This window comes from Rutidosis leptorrhynchoides, chromosome 6 (genome assembly GCF_046630445.1).
Source record: "Rutidosis leptorrhynchoides isolate AG116_Rl617_1_P2 chromosome 6, CSIRO_AGI_Rlap_v1, whole genome shotgun sequence".
Taxonomy (NCBI): Eukaryota; Viridiplantae; Streptophyta; class Magnoliopsida; order Asterales; family Asteraceae; genus Rutidosis; species Rutidosis leptorrhynchoides.
The window spans coordinates 22,947,530-22,964,977 of record NC_092338.1 but is presented as its reverse complement, the minus strand read 5'-3'; the positions used below and the strand labels follow the sequence as shown (position 1 = coordinate 22,964,977).

At 33.7% G+C, this 17,448-nt stretch overlaps 1 protein-coding gene across 1 annotated transcript; it reads left to right on the top strand.

The window, feature by feature from the left end:
• The first annotated feature begins 15,441 nt into the window (after positions 1–15,441).
• Positions 15,442–16,938, top strand: LOC139853379 (fasciclin-like arabinogalactan protein 2). Its single transcript, XM_071842767.1, has 2 exons — positions 15,442–15,844; positions 16,090–16,938. The coding sequence occupies exons 1-2, from the start codon at positions 15,448–15,450 to the stop codon at positions 16,899–16,901; spliced, it is 1,209 nt and encodes a 402-aa protein (XP_071698868.1). The 5' UTR covers positions 15,442–15,447; the 3' UTR covers positions 16,902–16,938.
• Positions 16,939–17,448: the final 510 nt, after the last annotated feature.

Below are 17,448 nucleotides of genomic sequence, written 5' to 3'. Positions count from 1 at the left end.
TAATTTCTTAATTGTTTTATAAGTTAAAGATTATAAAAAAAAAAAAAAAAAAAAAATAAAAAAAAAAAAAAAAATAACTCCGCGACTCGCGGAGTTTTCAGTGAAAACCTCCGCGACTCGCGGAGGGACAAAATTACAGAAAAAAAATAAAACTAGCTGCTCGAACTGATCACTCTCACACACACATAAACACCCAAATACAGCTCGAAAAAACCCGAGAAAACCCACGAAAATCATCCCAAAAACTCGATTTTTCACCGTTAATCTTCAAATTTTTCACTACAATCATGTTGAGAAGGATGATATCTAGGAACTACTCAAGAAAACAGGTACAATTACACCCCAAATCACCTTTAAATCCGAATTTTAGTGTGTTCTTGAGCATATTTTCATAATTTGAATTTTGTTAATTTTTAGTGTAATTAGTGTTAAATTGTTAGTATATTATGCATGTATAACCTAGATTGATGCTTGTTAACATGATTTGAAGCCAAAAACTTCAAAATTTTTAGAATCTAGGGTTTGTGTTCTTGAGCAAATTTGGGGCTTTTTGATATAAACAGGTTATGGCCGATTTTTGTCATGAATTGTTGCTAAATTGAGTAGTGTAACATGTCTAGGTAGTTAAATGATCCAAACTTTGAGCCTAAACATGATTTTGAGAATTAAAGTGGACTTTTTCAAGTCCAAAATTCATGAACTTGATTTTTGAAAGATAATGCCATTTGAGACTTGTTTATTTGCTAGTAATGATTATTTTGACATGTTATTTGAGTTGAATGCTTATGAACTTGGCGAAAATTTTCGTATATGCTTATTTGAAAAAGTGTAGAATTGATAAAAATGTGAAAATAAGCTTAAGTTTGATATAAATTGATAATGTCATTGTAATTATTTTAATTGATGATTTTGCTGACACTAATGCATATTTGGATGCACAAAATTTGTGTTTGATGTGTTTTGCAGAATGAAAGGGGTGAATCTTCATCCCAAGCCCGCCATGCTCCTGCTGAGAACTTGGAACAACAGGAGGTAGATAACTACTACAAGCAGGATGTACCTCATCCAGTCATGACCTTTTCAGATATGCACTTGGAACAGTTGCACCCGAACCTACGATTTGACAGACTTTGGATAGATTATCCAAAATATCAACGGGGTTTGCATACTCTTCATTCCAAGGTTGTTGAGGTACCAAGGGTCATAGAATGGGGACCCTTGGAAGCTGTAGAATTGGCCGGGCCAATTAGGGAATTACTAGTACAAAGGTATGGTAATTCTTCTTTTAATGACTGGATATGTTTATTCACCATACGCAGACCTGTATATAAAGTATGGTGTGAAGAGTTGTTATGTAGTATAGAGTTGAATGATCGGGTAGCTAGTTTAACCGATCGTTCTTTTATTAGATTTTTGTTAGGCGGTTCGATGCGCCACATGTCTTTACTGGACATGGCTCAGGCTTTACGTATATATACGCCTGAGGAGTTAGCGTCTGCCGATTGTAGAGGATTGATACTAAACGGTAGGAAAATAGATGAGAATTTTGATACACACGGTGTGTGGAGTCAAATGACAAGCCACCACCGTTTCAAAGGGGGAAACTACTCTTATTTGGATATAGATAGAGCCGAATTAAGAGTAATACATAGGTTTTTAGCTAATTCGATTACACAAAGGGGTAAAAACAAAGAAAAGGTAAATGAACAAGATTTGTTTTACCATATGTGTATTCGAGACCCACACAGCGCTGTAAGTATACCATATTGTGTGGGTTATTATTTATCAGCTATGGTTCGAGGGATGCGTCCACATAGCATAATAGGAGGTGGTATTTTTATTACTTTGATTGGTGAATATCTCGGTGTGGATATAAGTCGGGGGGGATTATTAGTAGAAGAGCCGGAACCCCGCGACACTATAGGTTTAAATGTATACCATGGTGCGAAAGTGTTGAAGCGGCGAAATAACGCCGCAGTACGATACAATGGTAGACATCCACAGGTAGAGAGAAACCAAGAACAAGGTAATGTAGGAGGGGGGAACCAGATGCAAGAAATGCAAAGGTTTATAGCTTCTCAGGAATACGAAAATGCTAGACAGAGAGCATTTGAAGATTGGCAAGTTCATCAGAACCAGATCATAGCGCATTGCCAACACATAGGTAGAAACTATATTCCTACACCGAAACCCGTCTTCCCTCCTTGGTCGATAGAGATGCAGCCACCATATCCTACGTATGACCCTGCCGAAGCATTCTATAGCACTTATGGTTATGCGTGGAACCCCTATTGGTACCAACATCATCCTTAGTTTACTTATTTTTTTTTATTATTATGTAATTTGTAATTATTGATGTATTTAATATTTTTGTTAATATTGTAATCATTTTTATAATTATCTAACTTTTATTCTTAGATTTTAATAATTTTTGAATGTGGGGTAATAAACCAAACTTCAAAAATATGTATATATGTTTGCAGTTTATCTTATGTACACAACAGGGTAAAACAACGCATTTTCAAAGACTGGCATTAAGTTCAGCAAAAGCAAGTAATTTTGACGACAATGATGCAAAATATATGTGAAATAACAACAAGACGGAATGAACAAATGACGTGCACCATTTATCATTCAGCAAACAAACGCCAATATATTTGGAAACTTTGGTAAAAATTTAATCATTTTCACACAAATCACCCTCAATAATTTAAATTGTTACTGATTTCTTGCAAATGAGGGCATTGCAAGATCTTAAGTGTGGGAAGGGGTTAAATTCTTTCAGATTTTAAAAATTTTTATTAAACACTTGGTTACCATTAAAAATACTAGTAAAGCAGTAGTTGTATTAGAATCTAGTGCTCTCTGATAAAAAAAAAGAACAGCCCTAGTCTTATATACTGACTACCCAATTCTAGTAAAATTTTTCAAAATTTTCAATTAAATGAATTCAAATCATGTTTATACATATTTATGAACGATAAAACTAGGTTTTAACACCGAAATTATTGTTACCTCGGAAAGGACATAAATTGAGAAACAAACTAAAATGTTAAAATTCATTTAAAATGGAATAGAGGACGATAAAAAGAAAAATAAAAAGCCAAGTGTGGGAAAATTTACCAAGTTATTTTAAACATATGTCACATATATTTGTAACAAATAACTGAAAATACTTTTGCTTTGAACTAAACTAAACTGTTTTACCCGATGAAAGAAAAGAAGAGATGGATCTACACGATGAATCAATTCCATCATTAAAAGGAAGTAAAGTCTTCCGAAAAAGACATGCGCTTCTTGATTTAGGTCATGAAGTTGTCGTTCAGACCAGCTGTAGGTTGACGAAAAATCTAGAAAAGTCATCACTAAAATCAGCAGGAAATCCACGGACCTCAGCATTAAACAGGGTCGCCAAGTGGTCAGATTTATCCTAACCATGAGAAGGATTTATCTCGTACAATGGGGAGGCACCGTGCAAATTAGCTGGATAAGACTAATGAATCAGATCCCCAGAAAGGATAATCTCCTTAAAGATTAAAAATCAGCTTTTAAGACTGATATTACTCAATCCTAGAGATTGACCTTAAAGATTGAGAATTCAAACTCATGGAATTCAATGATATCTAAACTCGAGCTTAAACGAGAAAATATTTTGATCAAAAATACAAACCGATTTGTTTTCTGAAAACCCTATTTTTCAATGCGTTCATTACGATTGAACGTAAAATCCTAGGAATTCACCTGGAATTCATTAGGTCACCTGAACTAAATCGGGTGTCAACCGTAAGAACGGTGGTTGCATAGCATGGTCAAAGACAGGACCTTGTGCCAGACCGACAAATTATAAGGGTGAGCTTTACTATTGCTCCTACCAAGGATAGTAATTGCGTCCGACACGTTATAGACCATAATCAAAAGCATGTCACGGGACATTGCCTTAAACAGTTGCTTGTTCAACGCTTTCCTTTACAACCGGACGGTAGTTTGCCGAAAGGTAATATACGGAATAAGTAAACTGGACGTGTTGCTTTCCTAATACAAGGTTAGCAAGTGGGTGACACAAAACCGCAAGTTTTGAGCTAAAATTTTCAAATCTGAAACCCACCAAACCCACAAAAATATTTTGCAAACACCGGTAAAGGGTTATTCCGGAAAACTTATCTAGGGTAAAAACTAGATTTAATTTTCAAAAGATCAAATGTTTTCATAAAGATCCAATTTCCTTAATGGATCTAAATTTTTATAGTCATGTGGGACTGTAAACCATATCGTTACTACCATTGTTTATACCGCCGTATAGAAATCACTGATGTACAAAGTGTGAAGAATAAAGAAGTGATTCTAGTATTTCAAGACAATATTGCTTGAGGACAAGCAACGCTCAAGTGTGGGAATATTTGATAATGCTAAAAACGAACATATATTTCATAGCATTATTCCTCAAGAAAGACAAGCTTTTAGTTGCAATTGTTCTATTTACAAGTGATATTCGTTTAAATAATAAAAGGTGAAGACAAAAGACAGATTCGACGATTTGAAGACGCAAACGACCAAAAAGCTCAAAAGAACAAAAGACAATCAAAAAGGTTCCAATTATTGATAAGAAACGTCTCGAAATCACAAGAGTACAAGATTCAAAACGCAAAGTACAAGATATTAAATTGTACGCGAAGACGTTCGAAAATCCGGAATCGGGACTAGAGTCAACTCTTAACGCTCGACGCAACGGACTAAAAATTACAAGTTAACTATGTATATAAATATAATATAATATATAATTAATTATATTAATTATATATATATTATATATATATATTAAAAACTATCGGCAGCCAGAAACTCCAAGGGTGTAAAGTGAAAATACCTCTCCGCGACTCGCGGAGTTTGAAGGCTATTTGGCCGCGAGTCGCGGAGCCCCAAAAATCATTCCTGGCTATAAATCAACCCGAATTCTGATCAAAATATCATCATTTTTTTTCTTCTCTTCATACGAAGTAATATATATTTATATTTATTTATATTTTAATTTTAATTATAATTCTAATAATAAGGGTATGTTAGCGAATGTTGTAAGGGTGTAAGTCGAAATTCTGTCCGTGTAACGCTACGCTATTTTTAATCATTGTAAGTTATGTTCAACCTTTTTATATTAATGTCTCGTAGCTAAGTTATTATTATGCTTATTTAAAACGAAGTAATCATGATGTTGGGCTAATTACTAAAATTGGGTAATTGGGCTTTGTACCATAATTGGGGTTTGGATAAAAGAACGACACTTGTGGAAACTAGACTATGGGCTATTAATGGGCTTTATATTTGTTTAACTAAATGAAAGTTTGTTAATGTTAATATAAAGATTTACAATTGGGCGTCCCTATAAATTACCATATACACTCGATCGGACACGATGGGCGGGGTATTTATATGTACGAATAATCGTTCATTTAACCGGACACGGGAATGGATTAATAGCCACTAGAATAATTAAAACAGGGGTGAAATTACATTCAAGGGTAATTGGTGTAATTGTTAACAAAGTAGTAAAACCTTGGTTTACACGCAGTCGATAACCTGGTGTATTCATTAAACAAAGTATTAAAACCTTGTTACAATTCGAATCCCCAATTAGTTGGAATATTTATCTTCGGGTATAATAATAATTTGACAAGGACACTTGCAATTTATATTTATGACTGATGGACTGTTATGGACAAAAACCAGACGGACATATTGAATAATCCAGGACAAAGGACAATTAACCCATGGGCATAAAACTAAAATCAACACGTCAAACATCATGATTACGGAAGTTTAAATAAGCATAATTCTTTTATTTTATATTTAATTTCCTTTATTTTATATTTAATTGCACTTCTAATTATCGCACTTTTATTTATTGTTATTTTATTTAATCGCACTTTTAATTATCGTACTTTTAATTATCGCAATTTAATTTTATCGCATTTTTATTATTCGCAATTTCATTATCGTTATTTACTTTACGCTTTAATTTAAAGTCTTGTATTTATTTTATATTTTACATTAGGTTTTAACTGCGACTAAAGTTTTAAAATCGACAAACCGGTCATTAAACGGTAAAAACCCCCCTTTATAATAATAATATCACTTATATATATATTTGTATTTTTATAAAAGTAAACTAATATAGCGTTGAGCTTTGTTTAAAGATTTCCCTGTGGAACGAACCGGACTTACTAAAAACTACACTACTGTACGATTAGGTACACTGCCTATAAGTGTTGTAGCAAGGTTTAAGTATATCCATTCTATAAATAAATAAATATCTTGTGTAAAATTGTATCGTATTTAATAGTATTTTCTGCGTAAAATATAAGCTATTTTATATACACCTCGCGAAACATCACCATCCTTAAATCTTGTTAAATATGTATAGATATGTACATATACATAATCGTATAATTATCGTGTGTTATATAGTTCGTGATATCATCGGTCAAATTGGACGGTCAAACGTTGTGTGAAACTCTTTTTAAAAACATAAGTCTCAACAGTTTGGATTGCTTATCATGTTGGTAAGGTTTATTTTATGTAAATATTAATCTCATAAGTTTAAAACGATCGGAAAAATCCGGGTCGTTACATATATATATATATATATATATATATATATATATATATATATATATATATATATATATATATATATATATATATATATATATATATATATATATATATATATATATATATATATATATATATATGTAACGACCCGGATTTTTCCGATCGTTTTAAACTTATGAGATTAATATTTACATAAAATAAACCTTACCAACATGATAAGCAATCCACACTGTTGAGACTTATGTTTTTAAAAAGAGTTTCACACAACGTTTGACCGTTACATATATATATATGTAACGACCACTCAAAGTCGTTACATATATATATATATATATATATATATATATATATATATATATATATATATATATATATATATATATACACACACACAAACAATTGTTCGTGAATCGTCGAAATTGGTCAAGGTTCCATTGAATTCATGTAAACAGTTCCAAAATTTTAAGACTCAATTTTACAGACTTTGCTCATCGTGTCGAAATCATATAAAGATCAAATTTAAATTTGGTCGAAAATTTCCCGGTCGTCACATACGTTCAAGAGTCGAAGTGTTGATTGAGTACAGGTTAAGGTTGGGTTTTGTTCTCCTTTGAGTGGGAGAATTGTTGGGTGCAAAGAAGATCAAAACGAATGAGCTGCCGTTATCGTGTTCGGGTGATGTTTATCGTGTTTCAGTGATTTTTGTCTCAAAACGCGACAAGACTGGAAAGTGATAAAGTGTATCGAAACGAGACAGATGTGGCAGAACTTGAGATCTGGACTTGTCGCGTTTGGAGCAAGTTGAATATGGTTTGTCGCGAAACGCGACAATGTTCGTATTCAGCAAGTTATCTAGATTGTTCCTATTTCGTTTTTTGCCCTATAAAAACCCTCATATGTAACCTGCATTATATACCTACGAAAAATATAATAAAATCCTCTTTGTTTGGCCGTGGATTAAACCAATTCGTTTGAATTAAACGATTGGACATAACCACGTTAATTCCTTGTTCTTTACGTTTCTTGTTCTTGTCTTTATTTGTGTTGAAGATTATTTGTTTGTTGCACGGTGGGTTTGATAACTAGGGTTATCAAGTTCTTGTTAGGGCTCACCTAGATTTCCTAACACCAGCCACCAACTATGAAATAAATTACAAACAGTTCGCAAGCATTGCTAATCTTTTTTGGGTAAGCAAGGAAACTCTCATATGAACGTGCACATTGGCTCCCCCATAGAAGGTAAAACCTCGGGTAATCAAGTCTCTCGAGCGCGAAACCTGGTACCGGGTGAATTGCGCATTATGCGCACTCTCTAGTCACACTCCCTTTTTGAACAATTTGGCATAGTCACGAATTGAACCCGGGTGGTGTGCTTCATCGGAGAACTCGGTGACCACTCAGGCAAGCCTGAATGGTTAGCATTGCTAATCTAACAGGATGTTAAGGTAACAATTATGTAACAAAAGCTTGAGGATTATGAAGTCAATTATGCCAATCTATAGCCGTTGCTTTGCATCTTTTAGCTTCACTTGAATCTCGCACAACGTAACGGGCGGGTTCCAACACTTGTTAAAATGGTTCCTATTCCTCCATATGAGATAACCGCATGACCAAATCACCGCTTGCCATATTTTAGATCCTAAAGGCGACATTGTAATACTCGAATTTTCAAGAAATATTTTGTTAACAAAAAAGAAGACACGTTCATACCCTACCAATCGAACACTTTGCATCAAACATCGAACGTATGCTCGCAAAAAATAAGTGAATGATCCACTGATTCTACATCATTGTCACAAAGAAGACTACGAGTGGAATGAAGATTGATGCCTCGACATTGAGAGAAAGGATGAGTTGTGAATCGAGCATAGCTTCAATTGTATGTCAAAAAAAATTATAGGATTTATCAATCACACTAACAAGTCAACAATGTATCAGAATTAGATCGATCTCTGTATTTATTTTAATTTAATTTAACTCTAGTTTTTGGAGAAGAAAAAAAAAAGATATCAAACTGTTATAATAATAATAACAATATAGATATGGATAGTCAATTTTGGTGTATACATATAGTCAATTTTGGTACACAAAGTATGTATTTTTATATTGAGATTTTAGGCTATAAATACTCATGAATGCAAGCATTAAACTTGCACCATTTTCTCACACTTACAAAGTGTTTCTTTCTTTCTCTCAATTATCATCTTTGTTCTTACACTTCATTATTAGTATTCTAAATCAAGAATCAAATCACTAAAGGTAGTTATAAGCCTACTGAATTATAACATCAAGAATCAAACCACTAAAGGTAGTTATAAGCCTACTGAATTATAACACGTTATCAGCACGATAATCTTAATACTAAATATGGTTGGCTCTGCCACCAAAATGATATATGGTCGGTTATACCACCAAAATGATATATGGTCGGTTATACCACCAAAATGATATATGGTCGGTTATACCACCAGAATGATATAGGTCGGTTATACCACCTGAAAAAATATATGGTCGACACTGTCGCCAAATTTTCATTTATGTTTACTAATATTTATATTTTTGTTATATAACATTTATTTATGATTGCTTACACATGGTCGACACTGTCACCTACTTATCATTTATGTTATATTAAATTTATGTTTAATGTTTATATACTTATGAATATAAATTGACTCTAATTTATCATGATGTTTGTTTTAATTTTTGATAATAGAAAATGTCGAATCTGGAAAAGCTTAAATTTACTCCTTTAGAATCAACTGGAAACAACTACATGCCATGGGTTATAAAAGTAAAAATGCATCTTAAATCAATGGGCATTCTTGAAACCATAAATGAAAACAACACTTGTTCTGAAAAAGAACAAGCTACGGCATGTTGCTTTATTCATCAACATATTGATGAATGCTTACAAAATAATTATGTAACTGTAGAAGATCCCCATGTTTTATGGGAAGGTCTCAAAAGCAGATTCAATAATCAAAGAGAAATTTTACTTCCAGCTGCAATGGAACAATGGAGAACATTAAGGTTCCAAGACTTTAAGAAAGTAAATGAATACAGCTCAGCTCTGTATAATACATGTTCACAACTTAAATTCTGTGGACATGAAATTAGTGATGCAGACATGATGGAGAAAACTTTCTCCACAATGAATGCTGCAAACATCACAGTGCAAAGAAATTTGAGAATGCTAAAGTTCAAAACATATCCTGAACTTAATTCATATCTCTTAGTTGCAGAGCAAAATGATGAGCTATTAATGAAAAATCAGCAATCCCGTCCTACTGGTACACTTGCAATCCCTGAAGCAAATACTGCAAATAATTATAAACAGGGACAAGGACGCGGGCAAGGTCGTGGTTATAATAACCATCACCATCATCATGCCAAAAGCCATAACTATGGTAGAAACCATCCTTATGGTAATGGTAATGGGCGTGGACGTGGTCGTGGTCGTGGCCGTGGTGGTCAAAGAAATAGTAATCCACGAAAATATAAATATCAACCACAAAACAAGCCCATTAAACAAGATGTTGAAGAAAATTCTTCTAAAAATTCTGAAGAATCTTGCTACAGATGTGGTAGAATGGGCCACTGGGCTAATACTTGCCGAACATCTAAACATCTTGTTAAGATGTATCAGGATTCGCTGAAAGGTAAAGAAAAGGAAGTAAATTTTGTGGATAATATTGATCCAACAGTCACTGAGAAACCATCTGATTTATATGAAGATTTCTTGAATGTTTAAGTTGTGTGTCTTTTGAAAAATAAACGATTTAATATCGTCTGTCTTTGTCATTATGTTTGCTAAATGTTTCAGTACTATCTATTTGCGTTTAAAATATTGTGTAATATTAATGTACTCACTATTTATTTCTTATATATGAAGTTCAATATGAATTTTGCTGGAATACAACATCAATCAAGTGGTGGAGATCTCTGTATAGCAGACAGTGGAACTACACACACTATACTTAAATCCGAGAAATATTTTATTGATCTAAAACCAACGGAAGGAACTATACATACAATATCAGGACCTGCTAACTTGATAAAAGGGATAGGAAAGGCAAATTTCATACTACCAAATGGTACAAAATTTTTAATAAATGATGCCTTATTTTCTCCCAAGTCAAGCAGAAATTTATTGAGTTTCTCCGACATATACCTTAACGGGTATGATTATCAGTCAGTGACAACAGAAAATGAGAAATATTTAAGTATCATTGACAAGAGTCATGTGGTTGAAAAACTGCCAAGACTTAGTTCTGGATTACATTATACACATATAAATATACCAGAAATACATATGGTAGTTAACGAAAAATATATTGATCCTGGTGTATTCAGTTTATGGCATAACAGATTAGGCCATCCAGGATCAACAATGATGAAAAGGATTATTGAATGTACTCATGGACATCCACTAAAGGATAGAAAAATCCATCATGATACAATGGTTCCATGTACATCTTGCTCTCTTGGAAAATTGATAACTAGACCCTCACCACTTAAGGTTGAGAAAGAATCACCAATGTTTCTTGAAAGAATTCAAGGTGATATATGTGGACCAATTCATCCACCATGTGGACCATTTAGATATTTCATGGTTCTAATAGACGCATCTAGCAGATGGTCTCATGTTTGTCTGTTATCAAGCCGTAATGTGGCATTTGCAAAATTTCTTGCCCAAATTATTAAATTGAGAGCTCATTTTCCTGATTACACCATTAAAAGGGTGAGACTTGATAATGCTGGTGAATTTACATCTCAAGCATTTAATGACTATTGCATGTCTATAGGAATTGTTGTTGAACATTCTGTTGCTCATGTGCATACACAAAATGGTTTAGCCGAGTCATTGATTAAACGTTTACAGTTAATCGCTAGACCATTGATAATGAGAACAAAACTCCCTGTATCTATATGGGGTCATGCAATTTTACATGCTGCTGCATTGATTCGCATCAGACCAAGTGCAAGTCATAAATATTCCCCCCTACAACTTGCTTTTGGTCAAGAGCCAAATATTTTCCATCTTAGAACATTTGGTTGTGCAGTGTATGTTCCAATTGCGACACCACAACGTACAAAAATGGGTCCTCAAAGGAGGTTGGGAATATATGTTGGATATGAAACATCTTCAATATTAAGGTATATTGAACCTATGACAGGTGACGTTTTTACAGCACGTTTTGCTGATTGTCATTTTAATGAAACATTGTTCCCTAGATTAGGGGGAGAAATGAAAAATAAAGAAAATGATGTTTCATGGTGTGAACCTCAATTAAAGTATCTTGATCCTCGCACAAAAGAATGCGAGACAGAAGTTCAAAAGATAATGCATATACAAGAACTTGCAAATCAATTGCCTGATGCATTTACAGATACAAAAACGGTGACAAAATCATATATACCAGCAGTAAATACTCCAGCTCGAATTGAAATTCCAAAAGCTGGCAATAACGTCACTCATGAATCTTTGCCACGTCAGAAACGTGGAAGACCAATCGGTTCAAAGGATAAAAATCCTCGAAAAAGAAAATCAGCTGATAATGAAGTAAAAGAAAGTGTTCAAGAAGAACCACAAATCAGTACTCCTACTGCAGAGGAGATTGATGATGTCAATACAGAAATTGCAATCAATTATGCATATTCAAAAATATTATGGAACCGAAATGAAATGAAAAATCTTGATGAGAAATTTTCATTTAATGTTGCATATGACATCATGAATAATGATGATGATCCAGAACCAACATCTATGGTTGAATGTCAAAATAGACATGATTGGGCTCAATGGAAAGAAGCAATACGAGCTGAATTAGAATCACTCAATAAAAGAAAAGTTTTCGGATCCATCATTCTCACTCATAAAGATGTGAAACCTGTAGGATACAGATGGATTTTTGTCCGAAAAAGAAATGAGAAAAATGAAGTTACAAGGTATAAAGCTAGACTTGTAGCTCAAGGTTTTTCTCAAAGACCGGGAATTGATTATGAAGAAACTTATTCTCCTGTTATGGATGCAATTACTTTTAGGTACTTAATCAGTCTGGCAGTTTCTAAAAATTTAGAAATGCATCTCATGGATGTTGTGACTGCTTATCTATATGGATCACTTGATAGTGATATATATATGAAGATACCTGAAGGATTTAAGGTACCAGAAGCATCAAATGCAAAACCCAAAGAAATGTATTCGATTAAATTACAAAGATCTTTATATGGGTTAAAACAATCGGGACGTATGTGGTATAACCGATTAAGTGATTACTTGATAAGCAAAGGGTATACAAATAATCTTACTTGCCCTTGTGTTTTCATTAAGAAAACAACATCCGGATATGTGATCATAGCTGTTTATGTTGATGATCTTAACATCATAGGTACAAATAAAGAGATCCATGAAGCCATTCAACTTCTAAAGAAAGAATTTGAAATGAAAGATCTCGGAAAAACCAAGTATTGTCTTGGTTTACAAATTGAGCATATGCCTAATGGTTTACTTGTACATCAAACAACATATACTGAAAAGATTTTGAAACGTTTCAATATGGACAAGGTAAAACCATTAAGTACTCCTATGGTTGTTAGATCACTCAATGTTGAAGCTGATCCATTTCGTCCATGTGAAGATCAAGAAGACATTCTTGGACCAGAAGTACCATATCTTAGTGCAATTGGAGCTCTTATGTATCTTACAAATTGTACAAGACCTGACATTTCTTTTGCAGTTAATTTGTTGGCAAGGTTCAGCTCTGCTCCTACCAAAAGACACTGGAATGGGATCAAACACATATTTCGATACCTTCGAGGAACTACTGATTTAGGATTATTTTATTCTAACGAATCAAAACAAGATTTGGTTGGTTATGCAGATGCAGGTTATTTATCTGATCCACATAAAGCTAAATCTCAAACTGGATATGTATTCCTAAATGGAGGTACTGCAATATCATGGCGTTCTCAAAAACAAACACTTGTTGCTACATCGTCAAATCATGCCGAAGTGATTGCATTACATGAAGCTACTCGAGAATGTTTTTGGTTGAGATCAATGACACAACTCATTACTGATTCTTGTGGACTAGAACGCGATAAAAGTCCAACAACTATCTATGAAGATAATGCAGCTTGCATAGCACAGATGAAAGAAGGGTATATCAAAAGTGACCGAACAAAACACATACCACCTAGATTCTTCTCATACACTCAAAATCTCATTAAGGACAACCAGATTGAAATGAGATATGTGCAATCTAGCAAAAACTCTGCTGATCTTTTCACGAAAGCACTTCCAACTGCTATTTTCAGAACACACGTTCATAACATTGGCATGAGACATGTTCAAAAGATGTAACAGCTGAAGCGATGTCTACTTGAGGGGGAGTCAACTCCATGCTGCACTCTTTTTCCCTTAGCTAAAGTTTTTTCCCACTGGGTTTTCTTTAGCAAGGTTTTTAACGAGGCACTAATTTATAGTTGATCTTCAACAAAATAAAATTGCTATCCAAGGGGGAGTGTTATAATAATAATAACAATATAGATATGGATAGTCAATTTTGGTGTATACATATAGTCAATTTTGGTACACAAAGTATGTATTTTTATATTGAGATTTTAGGCTATAAATACTCATGAATGCAAGCATTAAACTTGCACCATTTTCTCACACTTACAAAGTGTTTCTTTCTTTCTCTCAATTATCATCTTTGTTCTTACACTTCATTATTAGTATTCTAAATCAAGAATCAAATCACTAAAGGTAGTTATAAGCCTACTGAATTATAACATCAAGAATCAAACCACTAAAGGTAGTTATAAGCCTACTGAATTATAACACAAACATTAATTTCCGTGCACGGTCCATATTTGCAATACTTCGTTTACGTGCATAAGGCATTTTATATAAAACATTGTTTTAAAGGCTATTTATAAAGCATACTAAATAACTGCATTACTATAGTTAAATAATTATTTACTAGTGAAATGACCCGTGAAACCACGGGTTTGTTTAAAAGAAACAGTTTAATGATATGTTTTAGGTATTAAGTGAACGTAAATGCTAAAGGTTATTTAGTTTAATGACCCGTAGAACAACATAGTCCGACTAAGAAACTCATCAGCTCAACATTTCATCAAACATCTAAAATGCATATTAAACAATTCACATCCAATCATAAGAGATAATATTGGTTGTCATTTTATTTTAAAAGTGTAAATTAAAATATAAATGTATAATTGGTTTCCTTCTACCTAGCTTTTATTCCTTCTCGTACTCAATTCAAAATAATTAATTAAAATTATTTAAAATTATTTAATTTTAATAATTAAAATAATTATTAATAAGATTTAATAATAATAATTAATTAGTAAGATTTAATTTTAATTCAAAAATATTTAGATTAATGACATCACCCACCATGCTTAGATTTTTTTCTTTTTCTTTTTGATTTTTTCTTATCAAACGAATTAACTTAAGAATGAAATCATCATTTTAGCAATATAATAGAAACTATAGATAGATAGATAGATAGATACGCTTCTTACTTTTTCACGGAGTAACTGTTATCAACCACTAATAAGCTAATAAGTTAATAAAATTACGTAATGTTTTTCCTGTAGACGATATATTATTTAATTTAATCGTATAATTTGATAATTTGATGTACCTCATCATATCATATATCATATACTAGGTACAATCTTAAACGCTTGACTAAATTACAGAATCGTTATATAAACTCACACATACACATCTAAAAAGCCACTCAGAACCCTCTTCCACCTCCACCACCCAAAACAGTTGTAAACAGCCATATCACCGGCAATATGCCGACATTATCCACCCTTTCTCTCGCCTTACTATTTATAATCTCTGTTACCACCACCACCACCGCACACAACATCACCCATATCCTCGACAAAAGTCCCGAATTCTCAACCTTCAACCACTACCTGACACTCACTCACCTCGCCGGAGAAATCAACCGCCGTCAGACTATCACTGTTTGCGCCGTTGACAATGCCGCCATGTCCGCCTTAATTGCTAAAGGCCTATCTCTTGTAACTATAAAAAATGTTCTTTCACTTCATGTGTTTGCTGACTATTTTGGATCTAAAAAACTTCATCAAATCACTAAAGGATCAACCTCCACTGCCACCATGTATCAAGCCACCGGTGAAGCCCCTGGCACCACCGGTTACGTCCATATCACCGATCTTAAAGGTATTGTATATGGAATATTTGTTAAATGCGGAGTATATAATTATAATTTATAATTCAAAATTAAATGTGGACGTTAACTTTTAAATAACTTTATTTAAATGCAGCTATTTTATGTTACTCAATTTAAGTTTTATGTATTCAAAATGTGACGTTAGTCAGTGTGAATTACGGAGTATACAAAATCTCTCTATAAGTATTTCATCATTTGATTATTTATAATATGTATATTTATTTTTTCAACATAGGTGGAAAGGTCCAATTTACCCCGGAAGACAATACATCCCAAAACGACGTCGTTTACGTGAAATCAATTCTCGAACTGCCGTACAACATTTCCGTTATCCAAATCAGCTCAATTTTAAACTCGCCGGAAGCCGAAGCTCCGACATCGGCACCGGATCTAAACCTAACGTCGTTATTACAACGTGACGGATGTAAATCATTTTACGATTTATTATCAACATCAGGTGCAATCGGTACATTTTTAAGCACAGTTGACGGCGGAGTAACAGTTTTCTGTCCAAGTGATGACGCCGTTACTGCCTTCGCACCAAAATACAAAAACCTAACGACGGATGAGAAAACGTCGTTACTGTTATATCACGGTGTTCCGGTATACAACTCGATGGGGATGTTGAGATCTAGTAACGGATTAACTAACACGTTAGCTACGGAAGGTGGTAAGAAATACGATTTCACGGTGCAAAACGACGGTGAGGATGTGAAATTGAAAACGACAGTGGTGACGGCGTTAATTACCGGAACGGTGGTTGATGAAGAGCCGGTGGCTATATACAAAGTTGATAAGGTTTTGCAGCCGCGTGAGTTGTTTAAAGGTGCGAAGGTGGTTGCTGATGCGCCGGCGCCGGCGCCAAAATCGGCGAAGAAGAAGAAGGTGGCGAAGAAGGGAAGTACGGCGGCGGCAGATGCGCCTGGGCCAGATTCTGCGAGTGATTATACTGACGATGGTGCGGCGGATCAGAAGGCTAATTCCGGTGGGAGAGTGGTGGCGTCGGTGGTTACGTCGTTGTTTTTTGTCGCTGCTTTTGTTTTGTAAACATATTCTTTTTCCTATAAATATTTGTAATTTTTTTGAGTGCATAAATCCAAATAAATAAATAAACAAATTCATACATTATTTAAGTTTCTTTGTACAAAAATAGGCATTTTAATATAATTATCAATTTACATTTACATGCATTATATTTATATATGTAATTTTTTTTATCTCTTCTAATCAAGCTTGTAAAAGTCGCGAGTCGGGAACGCATCGGTCGAGACCTAAAAAGGACGCGTCGGGGGACGCGTCGGGGACGCATCGGTCGTTGACCAACGTTGATTTTATTAATAATTTCTTTTATATATATATATATATATATATATATATATATATATATATATATATATATATATATATATATATATATATAGGGGCAGGTCAATGGTGAAGTAACCAATCGGGGGGAAGCAATTTTTTTTTTTCGTTTTTTTGGAATTTTTTTTTCCGGCATCAAGATCACACGAAAATATGAACATTTAGAAGAGACACTTCGTGATGAATGTTATTATTTAAGCGGGAAAACGATCGACAAAAATAACATTCA

Excerpts from the sequence above, each read along its gene's own strand:
- LOC139853379 (XM_071842767.1), top strand. The coding sequence starts at position 15,448 with ATGCCGACATTATCCACCCTTTCTCTCGCCTTACTATTTATAATCTCT. Across the intron at positions 15,845-16,089 it reads CCATATCACCGATCTTAAAG|GTGGAAAGGTCCAATTTACC; the intron begins GTATTGTATATG and ends TTTTCAACATAG.